Source organism: Mobula birostris, chromosome 1 (assembly GCF_030028105.1).
Source record: "Mobula birostris isolate sMobBir1 chromosome 1, sMobBir1.hap1, whole genome shotgun sequence".
NCBI classification, from domain to species: domain Eukaryota; kingdom Metazoa; phylum Chordata; class Chondrichthyes; order Myliobatiformes; family Myliobatidae; genus Mobula; species Mobula birostris.
The window spans coordinates 225,965,017-225,988,869 of NC_092370.1; the positions used below are offsets into that span (position 1 = coordinate 225,965,017).

The 23,853-nt window shown below is 45.0% G+C and overlaps 2 protein-coding genes across 6 annotated transcripts in view; both read left to right on the forward strand.

Annotated features, from left to right (window-relative positions):
• LOC140205262 (ovarian cancer G-protein coupled receptor 1-like) overlaps window positions 1-9,349 on the forward strand; it is an 87,319-nt gene extending 77,970 nt beyond the window's left edge. For all 4 annotated transcript variants that reach the window (XM_072272730.1, XM_072272740.1, XM_072272759.1 and 1 more), the window contains one exon: window positions 8,175-9,349. In XM_072272730.1, the coding sequence (XP_072128831.1) occupies window positions 8,291-9,343 (1,053 nt within the window). In that variant the 5' untranslated portion in view covers window positions 8,175-8,290 and the 3' untranslated portion in view covers window positions 9,344-9,349. The remainder of the gene's footprint in view (window positions 1-8,174) is intronic.
• LOC140205254 (ovarian cancer G-protein coupled receptor 1-like) overlaps window positions 1-16,449 on the forward strand; it is a 94,429-nt gene extending 77,980 nt beyond the window's left edge. The window contains exons 1-2 of one of the 2 annotated variants that reach the window (XM_072272710.1): window positions 9,365-10,088; window positions 14,471-16,449. In XM_072272710.1, the coding sequence (XP_072128811.1) occupies window positions 10,080-10,088; window positions 14,471-15,631 (1,170 nt within the window). In that variant the 5' untranslated portion in view covers window positions 9,365-10,079 and the 3' untranslated portion in view covers window positions 15,632-16,449. Of the gene's footprint in view, window positions 1-9,364; window positions 10,089-14,470 lie in introns of those variants that run through there. The other variant, XM_072272720.1, reaches the window with a different exon arrangement.
• Window positions 16,450-23,853: the final 7,404 nt, after the last annotated feature.

Here is a 23,853-nt window from a genome sequence, read left to right on the forward strand (position 1 = left end):
CAGACATATCAAATCTCTCCCCACTTTCTAGTACACTGAATCTATCACTGAAATTCTAATATACCGAATCTCTCTCCACCACATCCTAAATATTAAATCTCTTCAGCAAATGGTTAATATATTAAGAAGCTCATTGTAACATCCTGACCCACTGTGACTCTCACTGTAACAATAATATACTAAATCTTCCACTGTATTGCTATTATAGTGGGAGATCCAACATGCTCCAGTGCCTATTATTCTAAAATACCCACTGTACTTGTGTAATGTACCAAAACTATCTCTGGATTGCCTGAACATGCTACAACATTTCCAATAGCATTCCAATATGGATTTGGTTGACTTGGACACTCTGGGTCATGGTTACTGAACTCACCCACTCTGTGTACATTCTGTTAACCCTGTTACAGTGGGATATATTGAATGTTTTATCACAGTCCCTGTCAGTAATAAACTCTGTCACAATCTGTAACCTTGTGGGCACATCACACCCCTTATTCTACCATTACACCAGGTCATTAGTATTGGTTTATTGTGTTACATGTATCAAGATACAGTGAAAAGCTTGTCTTACGTACTGTTCATACACATCAAAGTATTACACGGTGCATTGAGGTAGAACATGGTAAAACAATAACATGCAGAGAAATTGCAGTGCAGGTAAACAATAAAATGCAAGATCACAACAAGGTAGATTGTGAGGTCAAGGGTCTATCTTATTGTTCACGAGATCTGTTCAAGACCCTGAGAACAGTGGGGTAGAAGCTGTTCTTGAGCTTATTAGGGGTGCTCCAAGGCTTTTGTATCTTCTGCCAATGGCAAAGGGGAGAGCAGAGAATGTCTGAGGCAGATGATACCTTGCTGTTATAAGACCATAAGATATAGGAGCAGAATTAAGCCATTTGGCCCATCGAGTCTGCTCCACCATTTCGTCATGGCTGATCCAGTATTCCTCTCAGTCCTAATCGTCTGCCTTCTCCCCATATCCCTTCATGCCTTGAACAATCAAAAATCTATCAACCTCTGCCTTAAAAGACTTGACCTCCACAGCTGCCTGTAGCAAAGGATTCCGCAGATTCACCACTCTCTGGCTAAAGAAATTCCTCCTCATCTCTGCTCTAAAAGGACGCCCCTCTGTTCTGAGACTGTCCCCTCTGGTCCCATACTCTCCCACCATAGGAGATATCCTCTCCACGTCCACTCTATCAAGACCTTTCATCATCTGATGTGTTTCAATTAGATCATCCCTCGTTCTTCTGAATTCTAGTGAATACAGGCCCAGGCTCTTCATATGACAAGCTGTTCAATCCCGGAAATATTATGAACCTCCTTTGAACCCTCTTCAATGTCAGCAAATCCTTTCTAAGATAAGGGGCCCCAAACTGCTCACAATACTTACCAGTACTTTATAAAGTTACAACATTATGTCCTCGTGAAATGAAAGTTAACATCACATTTGCCTACCTCACCCAGACTCAACCTGCAAATTAATCTTCAGGGAACCCTGCACAAGAACTCCCAGGTCCCTTTGCACCTCAGACTTTTGAATTTTCTCTCCATTTAGAAAATAGTCTACCCATTTATTTCTTCTATTGAAATGCATGACCAATACTGTATTCGATCTGCCACTTCTTTGCCCATTATCATAATCTGTCTAAGTTCTTCTGTAGCCTCTGTACTTCCTCAAAGCTACCTGCCCATCTATTTATCTTCGTATCTCCTGTAAACTTTGCAACCAAGCCATCAATTCCATCATCCAAGTCACTGACATACAGCATAATGTAAAAAGAATCGATCCCAACAAAGACCTCTGTGGAACACCAGTAGTTACCAGTAATCAACCAGAATAGGCTCCTATTATTCCCACTCTTTGCCTCCTGCCGATCAGCCATTGCTTTATCTTTATCACATGCTAGCGTCTTTCCTATAATACCATGGGCTGTTAACTTGTTAAGCAGCCTCATGTATGATACCTTGTCCAAGGGTTCTGAAAATCCAGGTACACGACATCAACTGATTCTCCTTGGTCTAACTTGCTTGTTACTTCTTCAAAGTATTCCAACAGATTTGTCAGGCACCATGCTGACTTTGCCCTATTTTATCCTGTGCCTCCAAGTACTCCAAAACCATATTCTTAACTATTGACTCCAACATCTTCCCAACCACTGAAGTCAGACTAACTGGCCTATGGTTTCCTTTCTTCTGCCTCTCTCTCTCCCTTCTTGAAGAGTGGGGTGATATTTACAATTTTCCAGTCTTCCAGAACCATTCCAGAATCTAGTGATTCTTGAAGATAATTACTAATGCCTTCACAATCTGTTCGGCCACCTCTTTCAAAACCCTGGGTTGTACACCATCTAGTCCAGGTGACTTATCTACCTTCTGGCCTTCCAGTTTCCCAAGAACGTTCTCCCTAATAATGGCAACTTCACACACTGCTGACCCTCAACATTCTAGAGCTTCAATCATACTGCTGGTATCTTCTACAGTGAAGACTGATCCAAAATACTTATTCAGTTCGGCCACCATTTCTTTGTCCCCCATTATTACCTCTCTAGTATCGTTTTCCAACAGTCCGATATCCATTCTCACCTCTCCTTTACACTTTATATACTTGGAAGAAACTTTTGGTATCCTCTTTAATATTATTGGCTGGCTTGCTTTCATATTCCATCTTGTTCTTCTTAATCACTTTTTAAATTGCCTTCTGTTGATTTTAAAAAGCTTCCCAATCCCCTAACTTCCCAATAATTTTTGTTCTATTATATGCCCCCTCTTTGGCTTTTATGTTGGCTTTGACTTCCCTTGTTCGCTATGTTTGTGTCATCTTGCCTTTAGAATACTTCTTCCTTTTTGGGATTTGTAAGTCCTGTGCCTTCGGAATTGCTTTCAGAAATTTCAGCCATTGCTGCACTGACATCATCCCTGCCTGTGTTTTTGTCCAATCAATTTTGGAGAACTCATCTCTCATGCCTCTGTACTCCACTGTAAATCTGACTTTAGCTTCTCCTTCAAAAATACTATTGAATGGTTCCCTCGTGCGATACGCAAGTCATGCCAATGTGGTGAAGGAAAGAGACAAGTTGGGCCAAATGGCCTGTTTCTTCAAAGTAAGTTTGTTGTCAAAGTAGGCATATACAGTATTACTATTTTAAACCTTGCGATATATTTTCTCGCAGGCACCTATAGAGAAAGAATAAAACATACAACAGAATTTAGCAAAGACTAACAATCAGAGGAATAAGATGAATATATAGAGTGGATAGCCAGTGCCTCTTCCCGAGGGCACCACTGCTCAATACAAGAGGACATGGCTTTAAGGTAAGGGGTGGGAAGTTCAAGGGGGATATTAGAGGAAGGTTTTTTACTCAGAGAGAGGTTGGTGCGTGGAATGCACTGCCTGAGTCAGTGGTGGAGGCAGATACACTAGTGAAGTTTAAGAGACTACTAGACAGGTATATGGAGGAATCTAAGGTGGGGGCTTATATGGGAGGCAGGGTTTGAGGGTCGGCACAACATTGTGGGCAGAAGGGCCTGTACTGTGCTGTACTATTCTATGTTTTATGTTCTATCAGTGTGTGATAGAAGACAAGCTGTGTAAATAAAAAATAATACTGAGATCGTGAATCAGAATCAGGTTTAATATCACTGGCATATGTTGTGAAATTTGCAATATATGATAATATAAACTATTAATCACAATAAGTATATAAAATAAATTAAATAAGTAATGCAAAAAGAGAGAGAGAAAATACTAGATTAGTGTTCATGGGTTCATTGTCCATTCAGAAATCTGATGGTGGAGGGTAAGAAGCTGTTCCTGAAATGTTGAGCAACACACATCAAAGTTGCTGGTGAACGCAGCAGGCCAGGCAGCATCTCTAGGAAGAGGTACAGTCGACGTTTCAGGCCGAGACCCTTCGTCAGGACTAACTGAAGGAAGAGTTAGTAAGAGATTTGAAAGTGGGAGGGGGAGGGGGAGATCCAAAATGATAGGAGAAGACAGGAGGGGGAGGGATGGAGCCAGGAGCTGGACAGGAGATTGGCAAAGGGGATATGAGAGGATCATGGGATAGAAGGCCAGTTCCCCCCCCCCCCTGCTTTTCCTTCTCCCTGGGCCTCCTGTCCCATGATCCTCTTATATCCCTTTTGCCTATCACCTGTCCAGCTCTTGGCTCCATCCCTCCCCCTCCTGTCTTCTCCTATCATTTTGGATCTCCCCCTCCCCCTCCCACTTTCAAATCTCTTACTAGCTCTTCCATCAGTTAGCCCTGACAAAGGGTCTTGGCCTGAAACGTCAACTGTACCTCTTCCTAGAGATGCTGCCTGGCCTGCTGCGTTCACCAGCGACTTTGATGTGTGTTGCTTGAATTTCCAGCATCTGCAGAATTCCTCGTGTTTGCGCTGAGATGTTGATTGTGTCTTTGGGCTCCTTGATGTTAGCAACGAGAGGAGGGCATTTCTGGTGTGATGGAGGTCCCTGACAATGGATACCACCCTTCGAAGGTGTCCGATGCTGGGGAGGCGAGTGTCCATTATAGAGCTGGCCATGTGATTTATAAAGTGAGTCTATCGGTCGTAGAATCAGTTCAGAGTAGTGGCATTAAAGTTATCCAAACTGGTTCAAGAGCCTTATAGGTTGAAGGGTAGTAATTGTTCTTGTGCTTAGTGGTGTGGGGCCTAAGACTTATGTACCTCCTGCCCAATAGTAGTTGTGAGAAGAAACATGACCTGGATGGTGGGGGTTCTTTGATGATGGATGCTGTTTTCTCGTGACAGCGCTCCTTATAAATGTGTCCAATGGTGGAAAGGGCTTTGCCTGTGATGGATGGCATCCGCCACATTTTTGCTGTGAATACGAACGTAATCCTTGTTCGTGTTCCCTGACTATCCCTTGTACCCCGGAGATTATTTGAAAACAGAAGGAAGATGGTCAGTTAATCCTATTGGGAATGGATGAAGTGACTATCGAAAAGAAATGTGGGTTAGGGTAAATCATGGGAAAACTGTCTGAAAGCAAGTGATTGTAGTGCTGGAGTATGGGAAACCAAGTGGAAAAGCTGGAAACAGTTATCCTCGAAGTAGCTCTGGACTTAATGGCTTCACCAGAAACCTGGCAGGAGACTGGACCAGGATGGGAAGCAAATAGAAATAGTGAAGATAAGATTGGTGCATTGAGTATCAGAGAAAGGAAGTTATGTTGCAGCTGCATAAAAGTTGGATTAGGCTGCACTTGGAGTATTGTGCACATTTCTAGTTGCCCCATTACAGGAAGTATATGGAGGCCTTTGAGAGGGTGCAGAGGAAATTTACCAGGATATCTTATGAAGATAGTTTGAGCGAGCTAGGGCTTTGCTCTTTGGAGCACTGGAGGATGAGAGGTAACTTGATAGAGATGATGAAGTATAGATCGAGTGGATAGCCAGAGACTTCTTTCCCCCTGGACTGAAATAGCTAATACAAGGGGGCATAATTTTAAGGTGATTGGAGGAAAGTGTAGCGTGGATATCAGGGGTAGGATTTTTACAGAGAGAATTGTGGCTGCGTGGAAAGCACCTGCCAATGGTGGTGGTAGAGAAGATACATTAAGGACATTTAATTGACTCTCAGATGGGCACATGGATGAAAGAAAAATGAAGGGCCATGTAGGGGGGGAATGTTAGATTGATCTTGGATTAGGTTAAAAGGTTGGCACACATTGTGCGGTAAAAGGCCTAGACTTTGCTCTGCTGTTCTATGTTCTATGTTTTGGGTATGCCCTATGTCTCCTGAAAACGCAGTCAGTGGTCTGCCCCTGAACAGTACAATCTCTAAGATGTTTTCTTCAAGTTATTTGTATGCCGCCTTTTCCCGTTGTGATACCAAATTGGCCAGTGCAGTAACTAAGTGGTTGGCACAATCAGTTTCTAGCACCAGAGGGTGCTATAAGCTGATTGTGCTAACCACTGATTTGGGGTTTGATTCACGCCACTGTAAGAAGATTGTATGTTCTCCCATGACTGCATGGGTTTCCTCTGGGTGCACTGGTTTCCTCCCATATTATGAAGAACTAAGAGGTTAGGGTTAAGTTGTGGGCCTGCTATTTTGGTGTCAGAACTGTGATGACCGCCCTTGCTGATTAGATTTGACACAGACAGCATGGTTCACTCTCTCTTTTGATATTTCAATGTAGATGTGACAAATAAAGCCAATCTTTATCGCATCTCAGGTCTCTTGGCACCTCTGATTTCTGAATTCATTTCCCATTCAGGAAACAGTCTATGCATTTATTCCTTCTCCCAAAGTGCATGAACATACACTTCCCCACACTGGATTGTGATTTTAATTATGGGTCCCTTGAGTCAAGGTCCCAATGGTCAGATAGGAGTTTCTAAGCTGACCGCAGGCTATTGTACGACCCTGACCAACATCACTGAAACTAACCACAGGCAGTCCCAGGTTATGTAAGTGTCTTTCTCCTTGGATTTCTTCTGTTCCACTTTCCATTACTGGTTTGTAAACAGTAATGATTTGACTCAGTTCTATTGACCCGACTACTGTTTTGCCTCAGTTTTATAGATAAGATGGATGGTCACAGTCTTTTTCCTAAGATAGACGAGACTAAAACTTAGAAGGCAGGGGTTTAAGGTGAGGGAGGAAAGACTTAAAGGGTATCCACGGGGCAAATTTTTCACACAGAGGGTGATGTGTACATAGCGTTGCCTGAGGTGGTCAATTACAATGTTTAAAACCATTAGATATAGGAGCAGAATTAGGCCATTTGGCGCATTGAGTCTGCTCCGCCATTTCATCGTGGCTGATCCAATTTTCCTCTCAGCCCCAGTCTCCTGCCTTCTCCCTGTGACACACTTATGGCCTAACTAATCAAGAACCTATAATCCTCTGCCTTAAATGCACCCCATGACTTGGCCTCCACAGCCTGCCTGTGGTAACAAATTCCACAGCTTCGCTACTCTCTGGCTAAAGAAATTCCTCCTCTTCTCCATTCTAAAAGGACACCCCTCTATTCTGAGGCCGTTTTCTCTGGTCTTAGACTCCCCCACCATAGGGAACATCCTCTCCACATCCACATGCATTTGGACACAAGTGTGAATAGGAAAGGTTTGGTGGGAAATGGGCCATTCGTGGGTAAATGGAACCCAGAACAGTCCAGCACAGGGGCAGGCCCTCTTGCCCACGATGGCAGCACCAGACACGATCCCTTCTGCCTGCACATGATCCATATCCCTCCATTCCATGCATATTCATGTGTCTGTCTAAAATCCTCTTACCGCTGTCATATCTGCTTTCACCACTATCCCTTGTCGCCTGATCCAGGCACCCACCACTTCCTGTGTAAAGAAAATCTTGTCCCACACATCCCCTTTAAACTTTCTCCCTTTCATTTTAATAGCACACCCTTTTGTATTTGACATTTCTACCCTGGAAGAAAGATTTTTATGGTTAACCATATCTCTGCCTCTCATAGTGGGTTCAGCTTAGGTCAGCACCCTAGTCAATGTGGATGCGTTGGGCACAAGGGCCTATTTTTGTGTTGTGTATCTCAGAGTTTTAGAGGCAATATTGATGTTTTGCACATGACAGATAAATCAGAAAATTTAACTACTGTTATTATAACTAAATGAAAATTAAGAATAATGCAGATGCAGGAAATATGAAATAGAAACAGAAAATGCTGAAAAAGCAGGTCAGGCATGATCTGTGGAACTGAAAATGGAGTTGGTATAGGTTTAATATTGTCACATATATCAAGGTACAGTGAAAAACTTGTCTTGCAGATCATTTCATTCCAACAATGCATTAAGTAGTTCAAGACAAAACAATAACACAGTGCAGAATAAAAGTGTTGCGTTATAGAGAAAGTAAAGTACACATAAACAATAAGGTGCAAGGTCATAAAGACATAGACCGAGAGGTCAGGAGTCCATTTCATCACACTAAGGAACCATTCAACAGAGGAATAGAAGCTGTCCTTGTGCCTGGTGGTATGTACTTTCAAGGAGAGAAGAAGGAATAGGAGAGAGAAATCAGCTAATGTTACAATCAAAGTCCTTTACAATTAACTCTCTCTGCCTGACCTGCTAGATTTTTCCAACATTTTCTGTTTCTGTTATTGTAACTTAAAATATGAAACAATTGAATAATTTTATCTGTGTTTTTATGTCTCCCCACAGTCACACAAGCTTAAGTGAAGAAGAATTTGAAGGATCATCCATCAGGATCTAAATAAGTCTCCTGGCAGGGAACCCAAGTCTAGTTTCACAAGGAAGTTTCTGCCTGACTGTGGAAGATGACCAACTGTACCATTGACCACGGGATCCATCAGAAGGTGTTCCCCACTGTTTATATCTTGGTCTTCATCATCGGTTTGCCCACTAACCTGCTATCGCTGTACCATAGCTACCTGCAGATCAAGCACAGGAACGAACTAGGGATCTATCTCTGCAACCTAACCATTTCTGACCTCTTGTACCTCACCTCCCTGCCCTTGTGGGTGCAGTACATCCTGCAGCATGACGACTGGATCTTTTCGCCAGAGCTATGCAAGCTCAGTGGCCTGCTCCTCTACCAGAACATCTACATCAGCATTGGCTTCCTCTGCTTCATCTCCGTCAACCGCTTCCTGGCCGTCGCCTATCCCATGAACTTCAAGTCCATGCACACCATGAAAGCTGCACTCCTCATCAGTGCCGTTATCTGGATCAAGGAGATTATGGTCTGCACCCTCTTCATTGGCAGTAAAGTCCTCAGCAAGGATGATGAAAATGATACCTTGTGCTTCGAGCACTACCCCCTGAGCAAGAAGGACATCAACTTAAATATTTACCGTCTCTCCATTGGCTTCTTCCTCCCGCTTGTCTTGTTACTCTTCTCCTACTGCAAGGTGCTGTCGGTGGTCCATAAGAGTCACGGACTCCAACTGGAAAGGAAGCTCAGGATTAAAAGGCTGGTGTCTGCAACCATCATCATTTTCTTGGTCTGCTTTGCTCCCTATCACATTTTCCTGATGGTGCGGACCTTCTTTGAGCGAAGCTGTGACTTTGTTGTTAAAATTTTTGACGTCTATCACTGTGGGCTTCTGCTGACCAGTTTAAACTGTGTGGCCGATCCTATCTTGTACTGTTTTGTCTCCCGCAGCTCACAAGGCTGGCTGGCCAGGTTTCTAGACCCTATAACAAGCCTCACCCGCTGCCAAAGGAGGCAAAGAGTTCAGATGCTGGAGATGAACACTAAGTTGCCGATCACAAACAGCACAAAATTTACATTTAAGGACGACGAGAGAGAGATAGAGAATGGTTACAATAATGGAGCAAAGATCCAACTTGATAGATATCCCCAGTAATACTTCCAAGGACCAATGAGCACAGATTTGTAGAGACCGGAGGACAATGTAAGCCAGCAATCTTGCAAGCACTGACAGATGATAGAGTGTAGACACAAGAGACTCCAGAAGCTGGAATCTGCAGCAAAAAGCAATCCGATGGAAAAACTCAGTGGGCCCAGCAGCCCTGAGGCAGGGCTTTGACCCAAGATATGTTTTCAGTTGCTCTTCCCCTGCAGCTGCTGCTCGACCCGCTGTGCCCTTCTCCATAGAGCATGTTTGAGTGTGTGACAGAGGAAGATGTACTGTGGGCAAGTATTTTGAAAGGACAGGGAGCATTGTACTTTTCAATAGTGAAAATAATTAATTTGTTCCTGCCTTCCCCATGATTCCACCTTGCAAGTTCATCCAACCACATGGATACTTAACCCATTCTTCACATGTCAACGAAGGCAGCAACCACTGAACCTCGCTCATGCCTACTAAACAGCAGAAACATGGTCAACAGACCTGAAGATTATGCTCCAGATCATAACACATTAATTTTTTTTAATGGTTTAAAATTCTTTTCATCCTATTCTGTCTGGAACTTTGACTACCTAAAGACAAATTAAGGAAGTTCATTTGCACAAATCTGTCTTGCCGCTGTCTCGCCGCAATTTGCAAGAAAAGTGTGAATTAATCGTTGTGCATTAATAAGGTCAAACAAACCGAACGTGCTGAACAGGGGACCCCTGTGGAGAGAGAATCGTTGACGATGTTTCAGGTTGATAAATTTTCATCAGCACTTCTGTAGAGCATAAAATGGTAACTTGGTGGAGTTGAGGTAAAGGATGAGTTGCCCGCAGAGTCGCTGACTCATTCTGGGGCATAATTCCCAAGAGAGCTTCCACAAGTGGCAAGGCAGTTTCCAGGAAGCTCCTCCTGGCTTGACTGGAGATTTCTATTCTAATCGCCACTGGCCTCTGTCGGCCCAGGTGCACTGAAGCACATTCAGTTTGCTTCAGGATCACAATCGAGCTCATTATCATCGACGTACATCATCAAATTTGTTGTTTAGCAGGCGCTGTACATAAAAGTGCAATAAGTTACAATAAAAATATTTTTAAATGTAAGTAATGCAAAAAGAGAGTAAAATAGAGAAATAGTGTTCATGAGTTCGTGAACTATTTAGAAATCTGATGGTGAAGAGGAAGGAGCTGTTCCTAAAAGGCTGAGTGTGTGTCTTCAGGCTCCTGTACCTCCTCTCTGATGGTAGCAATGAGAAGAGAGCATGTCCTGGATGGTGAGGGTTCTTAATGATGGAAGCTTCCTTTCTGAACATGTCCTCAATGGTAGGGTGGCTCATGATGGAGCTGGTTGAGCTTACAGACCTCTGCAGCTTTTTCCAATCCTGTGCATTAGACATTGCTGCAAACAGTCAGAGTACTCACCATGGTTAGGGGTACGTCATGAAAATGGCGTGAAAATGGTTAACTGAGTGGTGATGTATGATGGGATATGGTGGGTGAAATTGTTGACCATTATAATGAACATGTTGGCCTTTGCTGGCATATAGTGAGCAGCGTGCACTTGCATAGAAATGCATTTAATCAGCAGGACATTATTTGGCATTGAATAACGCACAGTAAATCTGAGCGGTATGGAGCAGTGTAGGTTGGCCAGGGTTTGTGTAGAACAGTACAGCACAGTGTAAGCTTTTCAGCCCATGTTGTTGTGCCAATTCCACAAACCTACTCCACCATCAATCTCATCCTTCCTCCTTCACAGCTTAAAACCATTCATTTTTATTACATCCATGTGCCTATCGAAGAGTTCTTCAAATGTTCCCATTGTACCAGTAGCTAGCACCTCTCCCAGCAGTGCATTGCAAGCACCCACCACCCTCTCCCCTCTCCCCTGTTCCAGGAAGATGATCATTCCAGAAAGTTCCCCATAATCCTTTGACAATTTAGGCACTTTTTGGATTTAATAAAAACCTGCCTCTGGCATCTCTGCTAAACTTTCCTCCATTCACGTCATGGGTGTGATATGGACTTTGTGGAGTGTATGCATACAGAGGCTAGTGTGTACTTTGGATAAGGTGAATGTAGTTATCAGGGTGAATGAGAAAGACAGGGTGTGCACTGGGGAGAATCAGGAACCATAGACCTGTTGGTTTAACCTTGGTCATTGAAAAATTCCAGAAACAATAATCAGGGGCAGACCAATTTTAATTCTACTTCCCATTCCTATTCCAACTCTGCCCCATCTACATCCCCTCCTGATCACCATGAGCCTCCCCTGTTCCATCCACATTTCCCCTTAAGTCTCTCCCTGTCCCACCCATATCTCCCCTTTAGTCTCTCCCTGTCCCATCCATATCTCCCTTGAGTCTCTCCCTGTCCCATCTCTGTCCCCTCCTGATCCCCTTGAATCTCCCCTGTCCCACCTGTTTCCTCCTGACTCCTTTGAACCATAAGACATAGGAGCAGATTTATGCCATTCAGCCCATCAAGTCTGCTCCACCATCATGACTGATCCTGGATCCCATTCAACCCCATACACCTGCCTTCTCGGTATATCTTTTGATGCCCTGACCAATCAGGAAACGGTCAACTTCTGCCTTAAATATATCCACGGACTTGGCCCCCACCGCAGTCTGCGGCAGAGCATTCCACAGTTTCACCAATCTTTGGCCAAAAAAAAATTCTTCCTTACCTCCATTCTAAAAGGTCGCCCCTCAGCTTTAAGGCTGTGCCCTCTAGTTCTGGATACCCCCACCACAGGAAACATCATCACCATATCCACCCTATCTAGACCTTTCAACATTCAGTTAGTTTCAATGAGATCCTCCTACATTTTCTATATTCCAGAGAGTACAGGCCCAAAGCTGCTAAATGCTCCTCATATGTTAACCCCTTCATTCCTGGAATCATCCTCGTGGACCTCCTCTGGACTCTGTCCAATGACAACACATCCTTTCTGAGATATAGGACCCAAAACTGTTGACAATATTCCAAGTGCAGCCTGACTAGTGTCTTAGAAAGCCTCAGCATTATCTCCTTGCTTTTATATTCTATTCCCCTTGAAATAAATACCAACATTGCATTTGCCTTCTTTACCACAGACTCAACCGGTGAATTACCCTTCTAGAGGTCTTGCACAAGGACTCCCAAGCACCTCTGTACCTCTGATGTTTGAACCTTCTTCCCATTTAGATAATAGTCCGCATTATTGTTCATTTTACAAAAATGCAATATCATACATTTCCCAACACTGTATTTCATCTGCCACTTTTTTGCCCATTCTTCCAATTTGTCTAGTCCTGCTGCAATCACATTGTTTCCTCAGTGCTACCTACCCCTCCACCTATTTTCATATCATCTGCAAACTTTGCCATAAAACCATCAATTACATTATCCAAATCATTGACAAACAATGTGAAAAGTAACGGTCCCAATACTGACCTCTGAGGAACACCTCTAGTTACTGGCAGCCAACCAGAAAATATTCCCACTCACTGCCTCCTACCTGTCAGCCATTCCTCTACTCATGTCAGTATCTTTCCTGTAATGTTTAGGGTTTTATCTTGTTAATTGGCCTCATGTGTGGCACCTTATCAAATGCTTTCTGAAAATCTAAGTAAATGATCTAGTGCCTCTCCTTTGCCCACCCTGCTTGTTACTTCCTTGAAGAACTCTAAAAGATTTGACAGGCAAGATTTCCCTTTAGAGAAACCATTCTGACTTTGACTTATTTTATCATTCGTCTCCAAGTACCCCAAAACTGGATCCTTAATAATAAACTCCAACACATTCCCAAGCACTGAGGTTAGGCTAACTGGCCTTTAACTTCCTTTCTTTTGCCTTCCTCCCTTCTTAAAGAGTGGAGTGACACTGCAATCTTCCAGTCCTCTGGGACCATACCAGGATTAAGTGTTTCTTGAAAGATCATGACCAATCTCTTCAGCAACCTCTCTCAGGACTCTGGGGTGTAGGCCATCTGGTCCAGGTGACTTATCCACCTTAAGACCTTTCAGTTTGCCTAGCACTTTTTCCTTTGTAATAGCAAGGGCACTCTGGCATACTGCTAGTGTCTTCCACAGTAAAGATTGATACAAAGTACTTATTAAGTTAATCTGCCATTTCTTTGTCCCCCAGTACTTCCTCACCAGCATTATTTTCTAGTGGTCCAATATTAAGTCTCACCTCCCTTTTACTCTCTATATTACTGAAAAAAAATTATATCCTGCTTACAAGATTATTGCCTAGTTTGCCCTCATATTTCATCTTTTTCCTTATCGCTTTTTTGGTTGCTTTTGTTGGATTTTAAAAGTTTCCCAGTCACTTTTGCTACCTTACATGCCCTTTTGCTTAGCTTTGGTGCAATCCTTGACTTCCCTTGTCAACCATGGCTGCCTATCCTTGCCATTTGAGAACTCCTTCTGTGGGACAAATCTATTCTGTGCCTTGTGAACTATTCCCAGAAACTTCAGCCATCTCTGTTCTGCCGTCATCCCCACCAGTATCCTCCCCCAATCCATCTGGGCAAGCTCCTCTCGCATGCCTCTGTAATTCCCTTTATTCCATTGCAATACTGTGACTTCTGCTTCTCTCTCTCAAGGTGCAGCATGAATTCATCATATTATGAACACTGCCTCCAAAGGATTCCTTTACATTAAGCTTCCTAATAAGATCTGGATTATTGTACAACACCCAATCTGAGATAGCCTTTCCCCGAGTAGGCTCAAGCACAAGCCATCTCGCCTTGTCCCATCTACGTTTCCTCCTGACCCCTTTGAACCTCTCACAAACAAGAGAAAATTTGTGGATGCTGGAAATCCGAGCAACACACACAAAATGCTGGAGGAACTTAGCAGGCCAGTTGGCATCTAGGAAAAGAGTGCAGTCAACGTTTCAGACCAAAACCCTTCGGCAGGACTGGCCCAAAATGTTCATTGTACTCTTTTCCATAGATGCTGCCTGGCCTGCTGAGTTCCTTCAGCATTTTGTGTGTGTTGTCCCTTTGAACCTCTCCCTGTCCCATCTATGATGCCTCCTGTACCTTGTTCTTCAGTTCCAAAGTTGAGATATGCACTCGGCAAAACCCACAACCTGTTTTATTTAACAAACTATTTTCTATTTTCCTTCCCCTGCCATCCCTTAGGAGGACCGTGATAAGCAAACACATTTGAAAACCCCCTCCAACTTCCTGACTGCAGAGAGGACAGCCAATCAGAGGAGCACATCCGTCTTGCTCTCCGTGATGATGGCCAATCAGGGGCTGTGTAATGAAGTTAATTGCACCAACTGTACTCTGGATTACACCATCCACCAGGATTTGTTTTCAGCAGTCTACATCATTATACTTATCATCAGTCTTCCCACCAGCCTCCTGTCACTCTTCCACAGCTATCTGCAGATCAAGCAGGGTAACGAACTAGGGGTCTACCTCTGCAACTTGACCATCTCTGACCTGCTGCACCTCACTTGCTTGCCCCTATGGATTCAGTATCTACTGAAGGGAGATAATTGGGTACACGGTGAGGTTCTGTGCAGGCTCACCGGTCTCATCCTCTACGAGAACATCTACGTCAGCATCGCCTTCCTCTGCTGCATCTCCATGGATCGCTACCTCGCTGTGGTCTACCCTCTGCGGTTCCATTCTCTTAGAACTGTGAAGACCGCACTTCTGGTCAGTGTCCTGGTCTGGAGTAAGGAGATTGGAATGAGCCTTTTCATCTTCAACCACAATGAGACAGTGAGGGATCGGAACAACCACTTGCTCTGCTTCGAGCATTATCCCCTTCAAGTCTGGGAGAAGGAGGTCAATTATTATCGTTTCTCAGTTGGCTTCCTTCTCCCCATTATTCTGTTGTCCTTCTCCTACCACAGGGTGTTGGCAACAATAAACAAGAGTAACAGCATTCAACAGGATCAGAAGCTGAGGATCAAGAGGTTGGTCTTGAGTGGCACTGTCATTTTCTGTGTTTGTTTTGTTCCCTATCACATCCTCCTGCTGATCCGAACTCTGCTCGAGAGGGACTGCACCTTCGTGAAGAGCTTCTTCCACTACTACCACTTTGGGCTGCTGCTCACCAGTCTGAATTGTGTTGCCGACCCCATCCTCTACACCTTCATCTCCGAGAGCTCGCGCGGCATCCTGATGAGGCTCCTCGAGCCCGCGGTGAACCTCCTTCAAGCACGGGACACAGGGCAGATCAACCCAGCGGAACGCTGCAACATTCTTCCAGCCACAATGAGCTTTACCTCAAGGGCCAGTATTCTCTTGACACCTATAAGAGCAGACACACGGAATGAATACTGACCCTACCGCAGTAGTACAGACACTGTCTGAGAGATCTACTTTCAAGTGAGATCAACTGCTCTCCCTTTCAGATGGACACGAACTAATTTGGGGATCTGTTTGAAAAGCAGGGGAGGACTTCCCTGTCTCCACCTGGGATTCAGATTCGGATTTATTTATCAGGTGTACATTAAAACATAAGTTTAAAAGGTTGCATGATTTGTGTAAATACCACTCATAAGGATGTGCAGATGGCACCGCAGGTCCCAGTGCCGACGTAGCATGCCCACAGCATTCAGCAGAATGACACGAGCAGCAGCAACAACACAAAATAACAATGGCTGGAAAAGCCCCTTTCCTGCTGTCTCACCCCCCCCCCACACACACACACACACACAGGCCTCTAGTCCCCAGGACAAGTTGCCTTCAGGCCTCCAGTCTTTGGCCCTGGACTCTTAAGCTTGTAAACATTGGGCCTCTAACCTCCAGCCGACCCAGGGACTTCACTCTTCAGGCCTCTACCCCTGGACTTGCCAAGCTCTGGACCTCAACCTTTGGCTTCTCCCTCTGGATTCTGCTGCCCTTTGGGTATCAACCACAGGACCCTCCAATCACGGGTTTGACACTTGGGCCTTAAGTTTCCGATTCACACAGACCTTTGACCCTGGTGATCTGTGTGGCGGTCACTGGCCCTCCTGATTCCTATCTGTACGGACCCCCAATCCAGGACCTGGGATGGCTAACACACCTCACTGTTTGCCGCCCTTTAATGGGAGTAGAATATGTGTACTTTTCTGTAATCCAAAGTTGTTTCTTGGCTTAAATAACAATGTATTTTTTAAAATCACTTTTAAAATCAAAACTTGATATTAGAACTCTTACATTAAGCCACAAGCAATAATTCTTTTCACTTTCAGCTTTGACCTCCTCACAGAATCAAAGTTTGGGGATAGATTTCCAGTAGATTTATTATTGGTATTGGTTTAACATTGTCACATATCCAACAATGACAGAGAGAGTTTTTAAAGTGGAGAAGTCATTGCTCTGGGGTAGTTTCACTCTCCCGACCTCAAAAGTCTGAGTTCAGTGGTACGAGTAGTCATCACAAACGGGATTTTCCTTGGTTGCAGTGGATGACCATGACTTCTGTGCCCTGTCATGCCCTTTTCTCCCCATGAAGCATCGAAGGATTGCCCTCTTGGCTGTCTGATCTCACCTGCCCAGTCAGCCAGAGCTGGCATCACATGCTAGGACAGGCATGGCCTTACCTCGGCAGGGTATGAGGCTCCCCCACCCCACCAGCCACACTCAACTGGTTTAGCCCATCTGTCAAAGAGGCGTGCTGGGATGTGGCCGCTGTTGTATGCAGGCAGCTACTTGGAGCCACAAGTGAGAGCTGAGTTCCCCAAGGGGACCAAAGGAGAGTGAGCTGCCCAGAATGGACACGACAAGCCCCTTCACCAGAGCTTCTACTCCTTCCTGTACACTATGCACATGAGCTGGAAGAAGGTAAAACAATAACCATGCAGAATAAAGTGTAAAAGCTACAGGGAACGTGCGGTACAGGTAAACGATGAAGTGCACAATCATAACGAGGAAGATTGTGAGATCAAGAGTCCCATCTGATCACACCAGAGATCCGCCCAAAAATGACACCGAAGCTGATGGTATGTGCTTTCAGGCTTTTGTATCCTCTACCTGAGAAAGTTTGGGGTGGGTGGGGTCTTTGATTTACTGAGGCAGTGAGAAGTAGAGACAGAGTCCAAGGGGGTGGGGGGAGAGGCTGGTTTCCGTGATGTGCTGAGTTGTGCCCACAAGTTTCCTGCAGTCACGTGCAGAGCAGTTGCCATACTAAGCCAAGCCGTTAAGCATCCAAACAGAATGCTCCCTATGGCGACGAGTTTCACAGATTCACCACTCTCTGACGAAAGAAATTCCTTCTCATCTCCATTCTAAAAGGAAGCCCCTCCGTTCTGAGGCTGTCTGCTGGTATTCTGGTACTCTGTGAACTCTGAGGGCCCTCTGGAAAACCCTGGCAATTCCGGACACCCTCTGCATGCCACCTTGGCTGAACAGAGAAGCACGTTCAGTATTAGACTAAGACAACAGTGCTGCTCCAAAGAGCGCGATATGGGGTCATTCCTGCCCTTGGGCATTAGGCCTTATAATGAGTCAATCTAACATCAGAGAAGCAATTATCTCTTCCTGTTAGACTGCTATTAACCTCTGCTTACCAAAACTCTATTAAAGCTCTGTTTAGCTCTGTCTTATTTTTAAGGTAACTTTTTTTTAATTCTTGTTTACTTCTCTTCTAATATTTGTATACCTGTGCACTTACAATGTTACTGTGGCACTGTAATTTGCTGTCGGATAGTAACTATCTATCCTTAGACTCTCTCACCATAGGAAACATCCTCCCCACATCCACTCTATTAAGGCCTTTCACTATTCAATAGGTTTCAATGAGGTTGCACCTCATTCTTCAGAATTCTAGTGAATACAGACCCAGAGCAATCAAACGCTCTTCATATGACAAACCATTCAATTCTGGAATCATTTCTGTGAACCCCCTTTGAACCCTCTCCAGTCTCAGCACATCCTTTCCAAGATAAAGAGCCCCAAACTGCTCACAATACTCCAAGTGATGCCCTGGACATTACAACAGCATTTTGCCAAAAGGGATGTCAATAGGTGTGAAGGGAAAACACTCCATGGTTGAAACTATGTATCTACAAAGGGAGAGGGTTGGAGATAGAGTTTGATCACCATAGCCTCGGGATATCACTGCAGGAAGGGAGATGAGGTCCTATAAGGAGAACTTATGGAATTAGGCAGAAAATTAGAAAGGTCTATAGGGCTACATAGCACACAGAATGCCGGCAGAACTCAGCAGGTCAGGCAGCTATGGAGAGGAATATACGGTTGATATTTTGGTTCAAGATCCTTCATCAGGATTGGAAAGGAAGGGGAAGAAACCGGAATATGAGGCGGTGGGGGGGGGGGGGGGGGAGGGAAGGAGTGCATTGGCAGGTGATAGGAGAAACCAGGTTGAAGGGAAAGGTGGATGGGTGGGAATGGAGGAATGTAGTGAGAAGCTGGAAGGTGATAGGTAGAAAAGGGGAAGAGCTGAAGAAGGAATCTGATAGGAGAGGAGAGTGGACCATGGGAGAAAGGGGAGGAGGAGAGGCACCACAGTGAAGGTTGTTACTCTTGGATTATGCTGTGTCTGTGGCATCCTCTTGTGCCAAGATGAGGCCACCCTCAGAACAGAAAAACAACTCCTTATATTCCATCTGAGTAGCCTTCAACCTGATGGCATGAATATCGATTTCTCCTTCCATTTAAAAAAAAATCTCTCCTGCTCCCTTCTTCTTCTATTCCCCACTCTGGTCTTTTACTTCTTCTCACCTGACTGTCACTTCCACTTGGGTCCACCTCTCCTTCCCTTTCTCCCATGGTCCACTCTCTTCTCCTATCAGGTTCCTTATTCTCCAGCACTCTACCTTTCATAGAACATGGAAAAGTACAGCACAGTACAGGCCCTTTGGCCCACAATGTTGTACCGACCCTCAAACCCTGCCTCCCATATAACCCCCCACCTTAAATTCCTCCATATACCTGTCTAGTAGTCTCTTAAACTTCACTAGTGTATCTGCCTTCACCACTAACTCAGGCAGTGCATTCCACGCACCAACCACTCTCTGAGTGAAAAACCTTCCTCTAATATCCCCCTTGAACTTTCCACCCCTTACCTTAAAGCCATGTCCTCTTGTATTGAGCAGTGGTGCCCTGGGGAAGAGGCGCTGTCTATCCACTCTATCTATTCCTCTTATTATCTTGTACACCTCTATCATGTCTCCTTTCATCCTCCTCCTCTCCAAAGAGTAAAGCCCTAGCTCCCTTAATCTCTGATCATAATGCATACTCTCTAAACCAGGCAGCATCCTGGTAAATCTCCTCTGTAACCTTTCCAATGCTTCCACATCCTTCCTATAGTGAGGTGACCAGAACTGGACACAGTACTCCAAGTGTGCCCTAACCAGAGTTTTATAGAGCTGCATCATTACATCGCGACTCTTAAACTCTATCCCTCGACTTATGAAAGCTAATACCCCATAAGCTTTCTTAACTACCCTATCCACCTGTGAGGAAACTTTCAGGGATCTGTGGACATGTACCCGAGATCCCTCTGTTCCTCCACACTACCAAGTATCCTGTCATTTACTTTGTACTCTGCTTGGAGTTTGTCCTTCCAAAGTGTACCACCTCACACTTCTCCAGGTTGAACTCCATTTGCCACTTCTCAGCCCACTTCTGCATCCTATCAATGTCTCTCTGCAATCTTTGACAATCCTCTACACTATCTACAAAACCACCAACCTTTGTGTCGTCTGCAAACTTGCCAATCCACCCTTCTACCCCCACATCCAGGTTGTTAATAAAAATCATGAAAAGTAGAGGTCCCAGAACAGATCCTTGTGGGACACCACTAGTCACAATCCTCCAATCTGAATGTACTCCCTCCACCACCACCCCCTGCCTTCTGCAGGTCAAACCAATTCTGAATCCACCTGGTCAAACGTCCCTGGATCCCATGCCTTCTGACTTTCTGAATAAGCCTACCGTGTGGAACCTTGTCAAATGCCTTACTAAAATCCATATAGATCACATCCACTGCACTACCCTCATCTATATGCCTGGTCACCTCCTCAAAGAACTCCATCAGGCTTGTTCCCTTGGGTCTTCCTCTTCTTCCCTTTCTCCCATGGTCCACTCTCCTCTCCTTTCAGATTCCTTAATCTCCAGCACTTTACCTTTCCCACCCACTTGGCTTCACCTATCACCTTCTAGCTAGCCTCCTTCCCCTCCCCTGGTGACGAGGAGTAGGCAGCAGAGTGGGGTTGAGAGGGAAAATGAATCAGCCATGGTGATGAGCTGAATGGTGTAAATGCATGGCATGGCTAGGGAGTGGGTACAGGAGGGAAGCCTTTGGGTACATGGATCATTGAGTTTCTTGCAGGGCAAGTGGGAATTGTACAAGAAGGAGAGGTCATACCTAAACTTGAGGGTCTCACTATCCTTGATGGAAGGTTTGGTACTGCAACTCAGGAAGGTTTAAACTAGTGTAACTGAGTGTGTGTGTGTGTGTGTGTGTGTGTGTGTGTGTGTGTGTGTGTGTGTGTGTGTGTGTGTTGGGGTGGGGGGGGTCGGGGGAGGGGCACCAGAGCAGTGGATCATCAAGTGGCAGGGTTGCGGGCAAGGTCGAGGTTAGGTCAAGCAAGTCTCAACAGTAAGGCCAGGTAAATGAATATGGTGGGGCTGAGGAAATAAGCACAACAGATTCTGAAGATGTTGGAAATCCAGAGCAACACACATAAAATGCTGAAGGAACTCAGCAGGTCAGGCAGCATCTATTGAGGGGAATAAATAGTTGACATTTTGGGCCAAGACTCTTCATGAGGACTTCATATGGTGAGGAGTTTGCCTCCACCAAACTTTCAGGCCATCAGCTCCCACTTCCCACATCCCTGTTGCAAGCTGAGCGAAACAATTTCTCACCTGCCCTTCAATTTACAGAACAATTAACTTAACTCTATGAACCCCGCCATAGTTACTGATCTCTGCATTAAGGTAAATAGAGTCAATCTGTTTCCGAACTCTCATAATTTTATACAACTCAGTATCTCTCTTTGATCTCTTTTACTCCAAATAACCCTGGTTTAGACAATCTCTCCTCAGAACAGTAAACCTCCAGCCCTGCACACACTATCCTGGTAAAAATCCTCTGATTCACTTCCTGTCGGGTTGTGACCAAAATTATTCCCAGCAGTCTTGCTGCAGCCCAACTAATGTTTTAAACTGTTTTTATCTAACTTCTCTGGTATAGTGGGTGGCATGGTAGCATCGTGGTTAGCGTGATGCTTTAATATTGCAGAAACCAGGGTTCGGCCCTCTGCAGTTGGTAAGTGGTTTGTATGTTCTCCCCGCGGCAGTGTGGCTTTCCTCCAGATGCTCTGATTTTCTCCCAGATCCCAAAGACATACGGGTTAGGGTTAGTAAGTTGCTGTTGGAAACATGCTCCCAGGACATTCTCGGACCGTGTCGGTCATTAACACAACCTACACATTTCACTGTACATATGTTTCCATGTTCATGTCTATTCTTTCTTCCTCGCCACCATCTTCAGCCCTTCGTCACCTCCATCCATCTCCTGCCAGCCTTTGGCACCTATCCCATTCTGTCCTCACCACCCCCTTCACCTGGATCCACCACTCCCCTGCCAGTTCCTTCCCCTCATCTCATCTCCCTCTATCTTCCTGCCCCGATGAAGGGTCTTGGCCTGAAATGGCGACTGTTCATTCCCCTTCACAGATACAGCCTGAGATCCTCCAGCATTCTGCGTGCAAAACCACACAATTAGAGCCAGCCTCAAAACCCGGACAGATGACAAGGCTAAAGGAAAAGTCGATGTATGGGGTAGAATCCGACTGCCTGACAGAACAAATGCCTGGTCACTGAGATTCAGATTCATTTAATCTATCACATGTACATTGAACCATACAGTGAAATGTGTCATTTGTGTTAACAACCAACACATCCAAGGGTGTGCTGGGGGCAGCCCGCAAGGGTCGCCTCGCATTCCAGTGCAAACACAGCAAGCCCACAATGCTCGGCAGGACAACACAGAACATAAGAACTACTACTACGTCGACTCAGGCCTAGGGGGCCGGCGTCAGGCACGATGACGGACTCTCCACTTCTCCCTCTCCCTCATCAGTGTGTTCAGTTCATCTACATTAGCCGCACTGCTGTCTTCTAGGAGCGTGTTGACCATAGTCTTGGGAGGGTGCCCAGGGTTCATCCTCCCATGCTTGGGCTCCCATATGATGACTAGGCTGGCAGGTAGATCGGGGTGGCGTAGACAGTGCCCCGCTAGTTGCAGTCTTCTCACCTCGATTTTAGTGGAGAGCATCGGTAGGTTGTTATAGAGCTCGGCGTTCATTATGTGCTGTTGCCAACTCACATCAAGAGCCATCCGGAGCATTTGTGTATAGCAACCATCTAGAGACTTTCGCATAGGTTTGGTGAGTGTCCACGTCTCACATCCGTACATGAGAATGGACTCTATGACTGCTATGAAAATCCTCTTTTTAAGCCCTCTTGTCAGGTTCGACTTCCAGATTTCCTTCATGTCGTTCATAGCCCTCCACGCCAGCGCCTTCTGTATCTTTATGTCCTTCTCTGAACTCATCATTCTTGACCCGAGGTACTTGTAGTCGTAAGAAAGCAGAACATAACAATCCACAAAACAAGCCCCATTCCTCCCTAACGCTGCACATACTCTATCACCTGGATAGGCTGTCTCCAGTCTCCAGTCTCCAGCAGAATTGTGGATCCCCCGAATTAAAAAAAAGGCAAGAGTTTAGGTTAATTTGTCACAAGTACATCAAAACAACAAAATGTATGCCATTTGCCTCAATGAACATCACTGTCAGAGGACGTGCTGGGGGCAGCCCAGAAGTGATGCCATGCTTCCAGCACCAGCATAGCATGCCCACAACTCACTGACCCTGACCCGTACACCTTCGAAACGTGGGAGGAAGCTGGAGCATTTGGAAAAACTCACGTGGTCACACAGAGAAGGTACAGTACAAACTCCTTACAGGCTGCAGTGGGGATGGAACCCTGATTTATTGCTGGTGCTAGAAAGCACTGCTCTAACCACTTCACTACTGTGTATCACCAGTAGGTACTAAATTGGAACGTGGCTGTAAAATATTTAAGTAGCTGCATATGTCAGTGGTTACCACAACAATTTATATTGCAGGGGACCAGAGTTCAACTCCCATCCTGTCAAGTGTTTGCACATTCTTCCCTTGAGCGCATGGGTTTCCTCCGGGTGCTCCAGTTTCCTCCCACAGTCCAAAGACGTACGGGTTGGTAGGTTAATTGGTCGTTGTAAATTGTCCTGTGCTTAGACCAGAATTTAATCAGGGGATTGATTGCTGGGTGGCTCATCAATAGTTCAATCGATCAATCAATAAATAAATATTTTCACAGCCATTATCCGCAACCTTGCCTCCCCACCCCACTCCTCCCATTCCATGTTATTTACTAGAGTCATGTCAGATTCAAAGCAAGTTTTCTTCAAGTTTTCAAGAAAGATTCATCTGTAATTGATTTTAAGATTTCTGCCTTGCTTTGACTGTGCACAGCAAATGCTGGAAAAATCCATACAGATG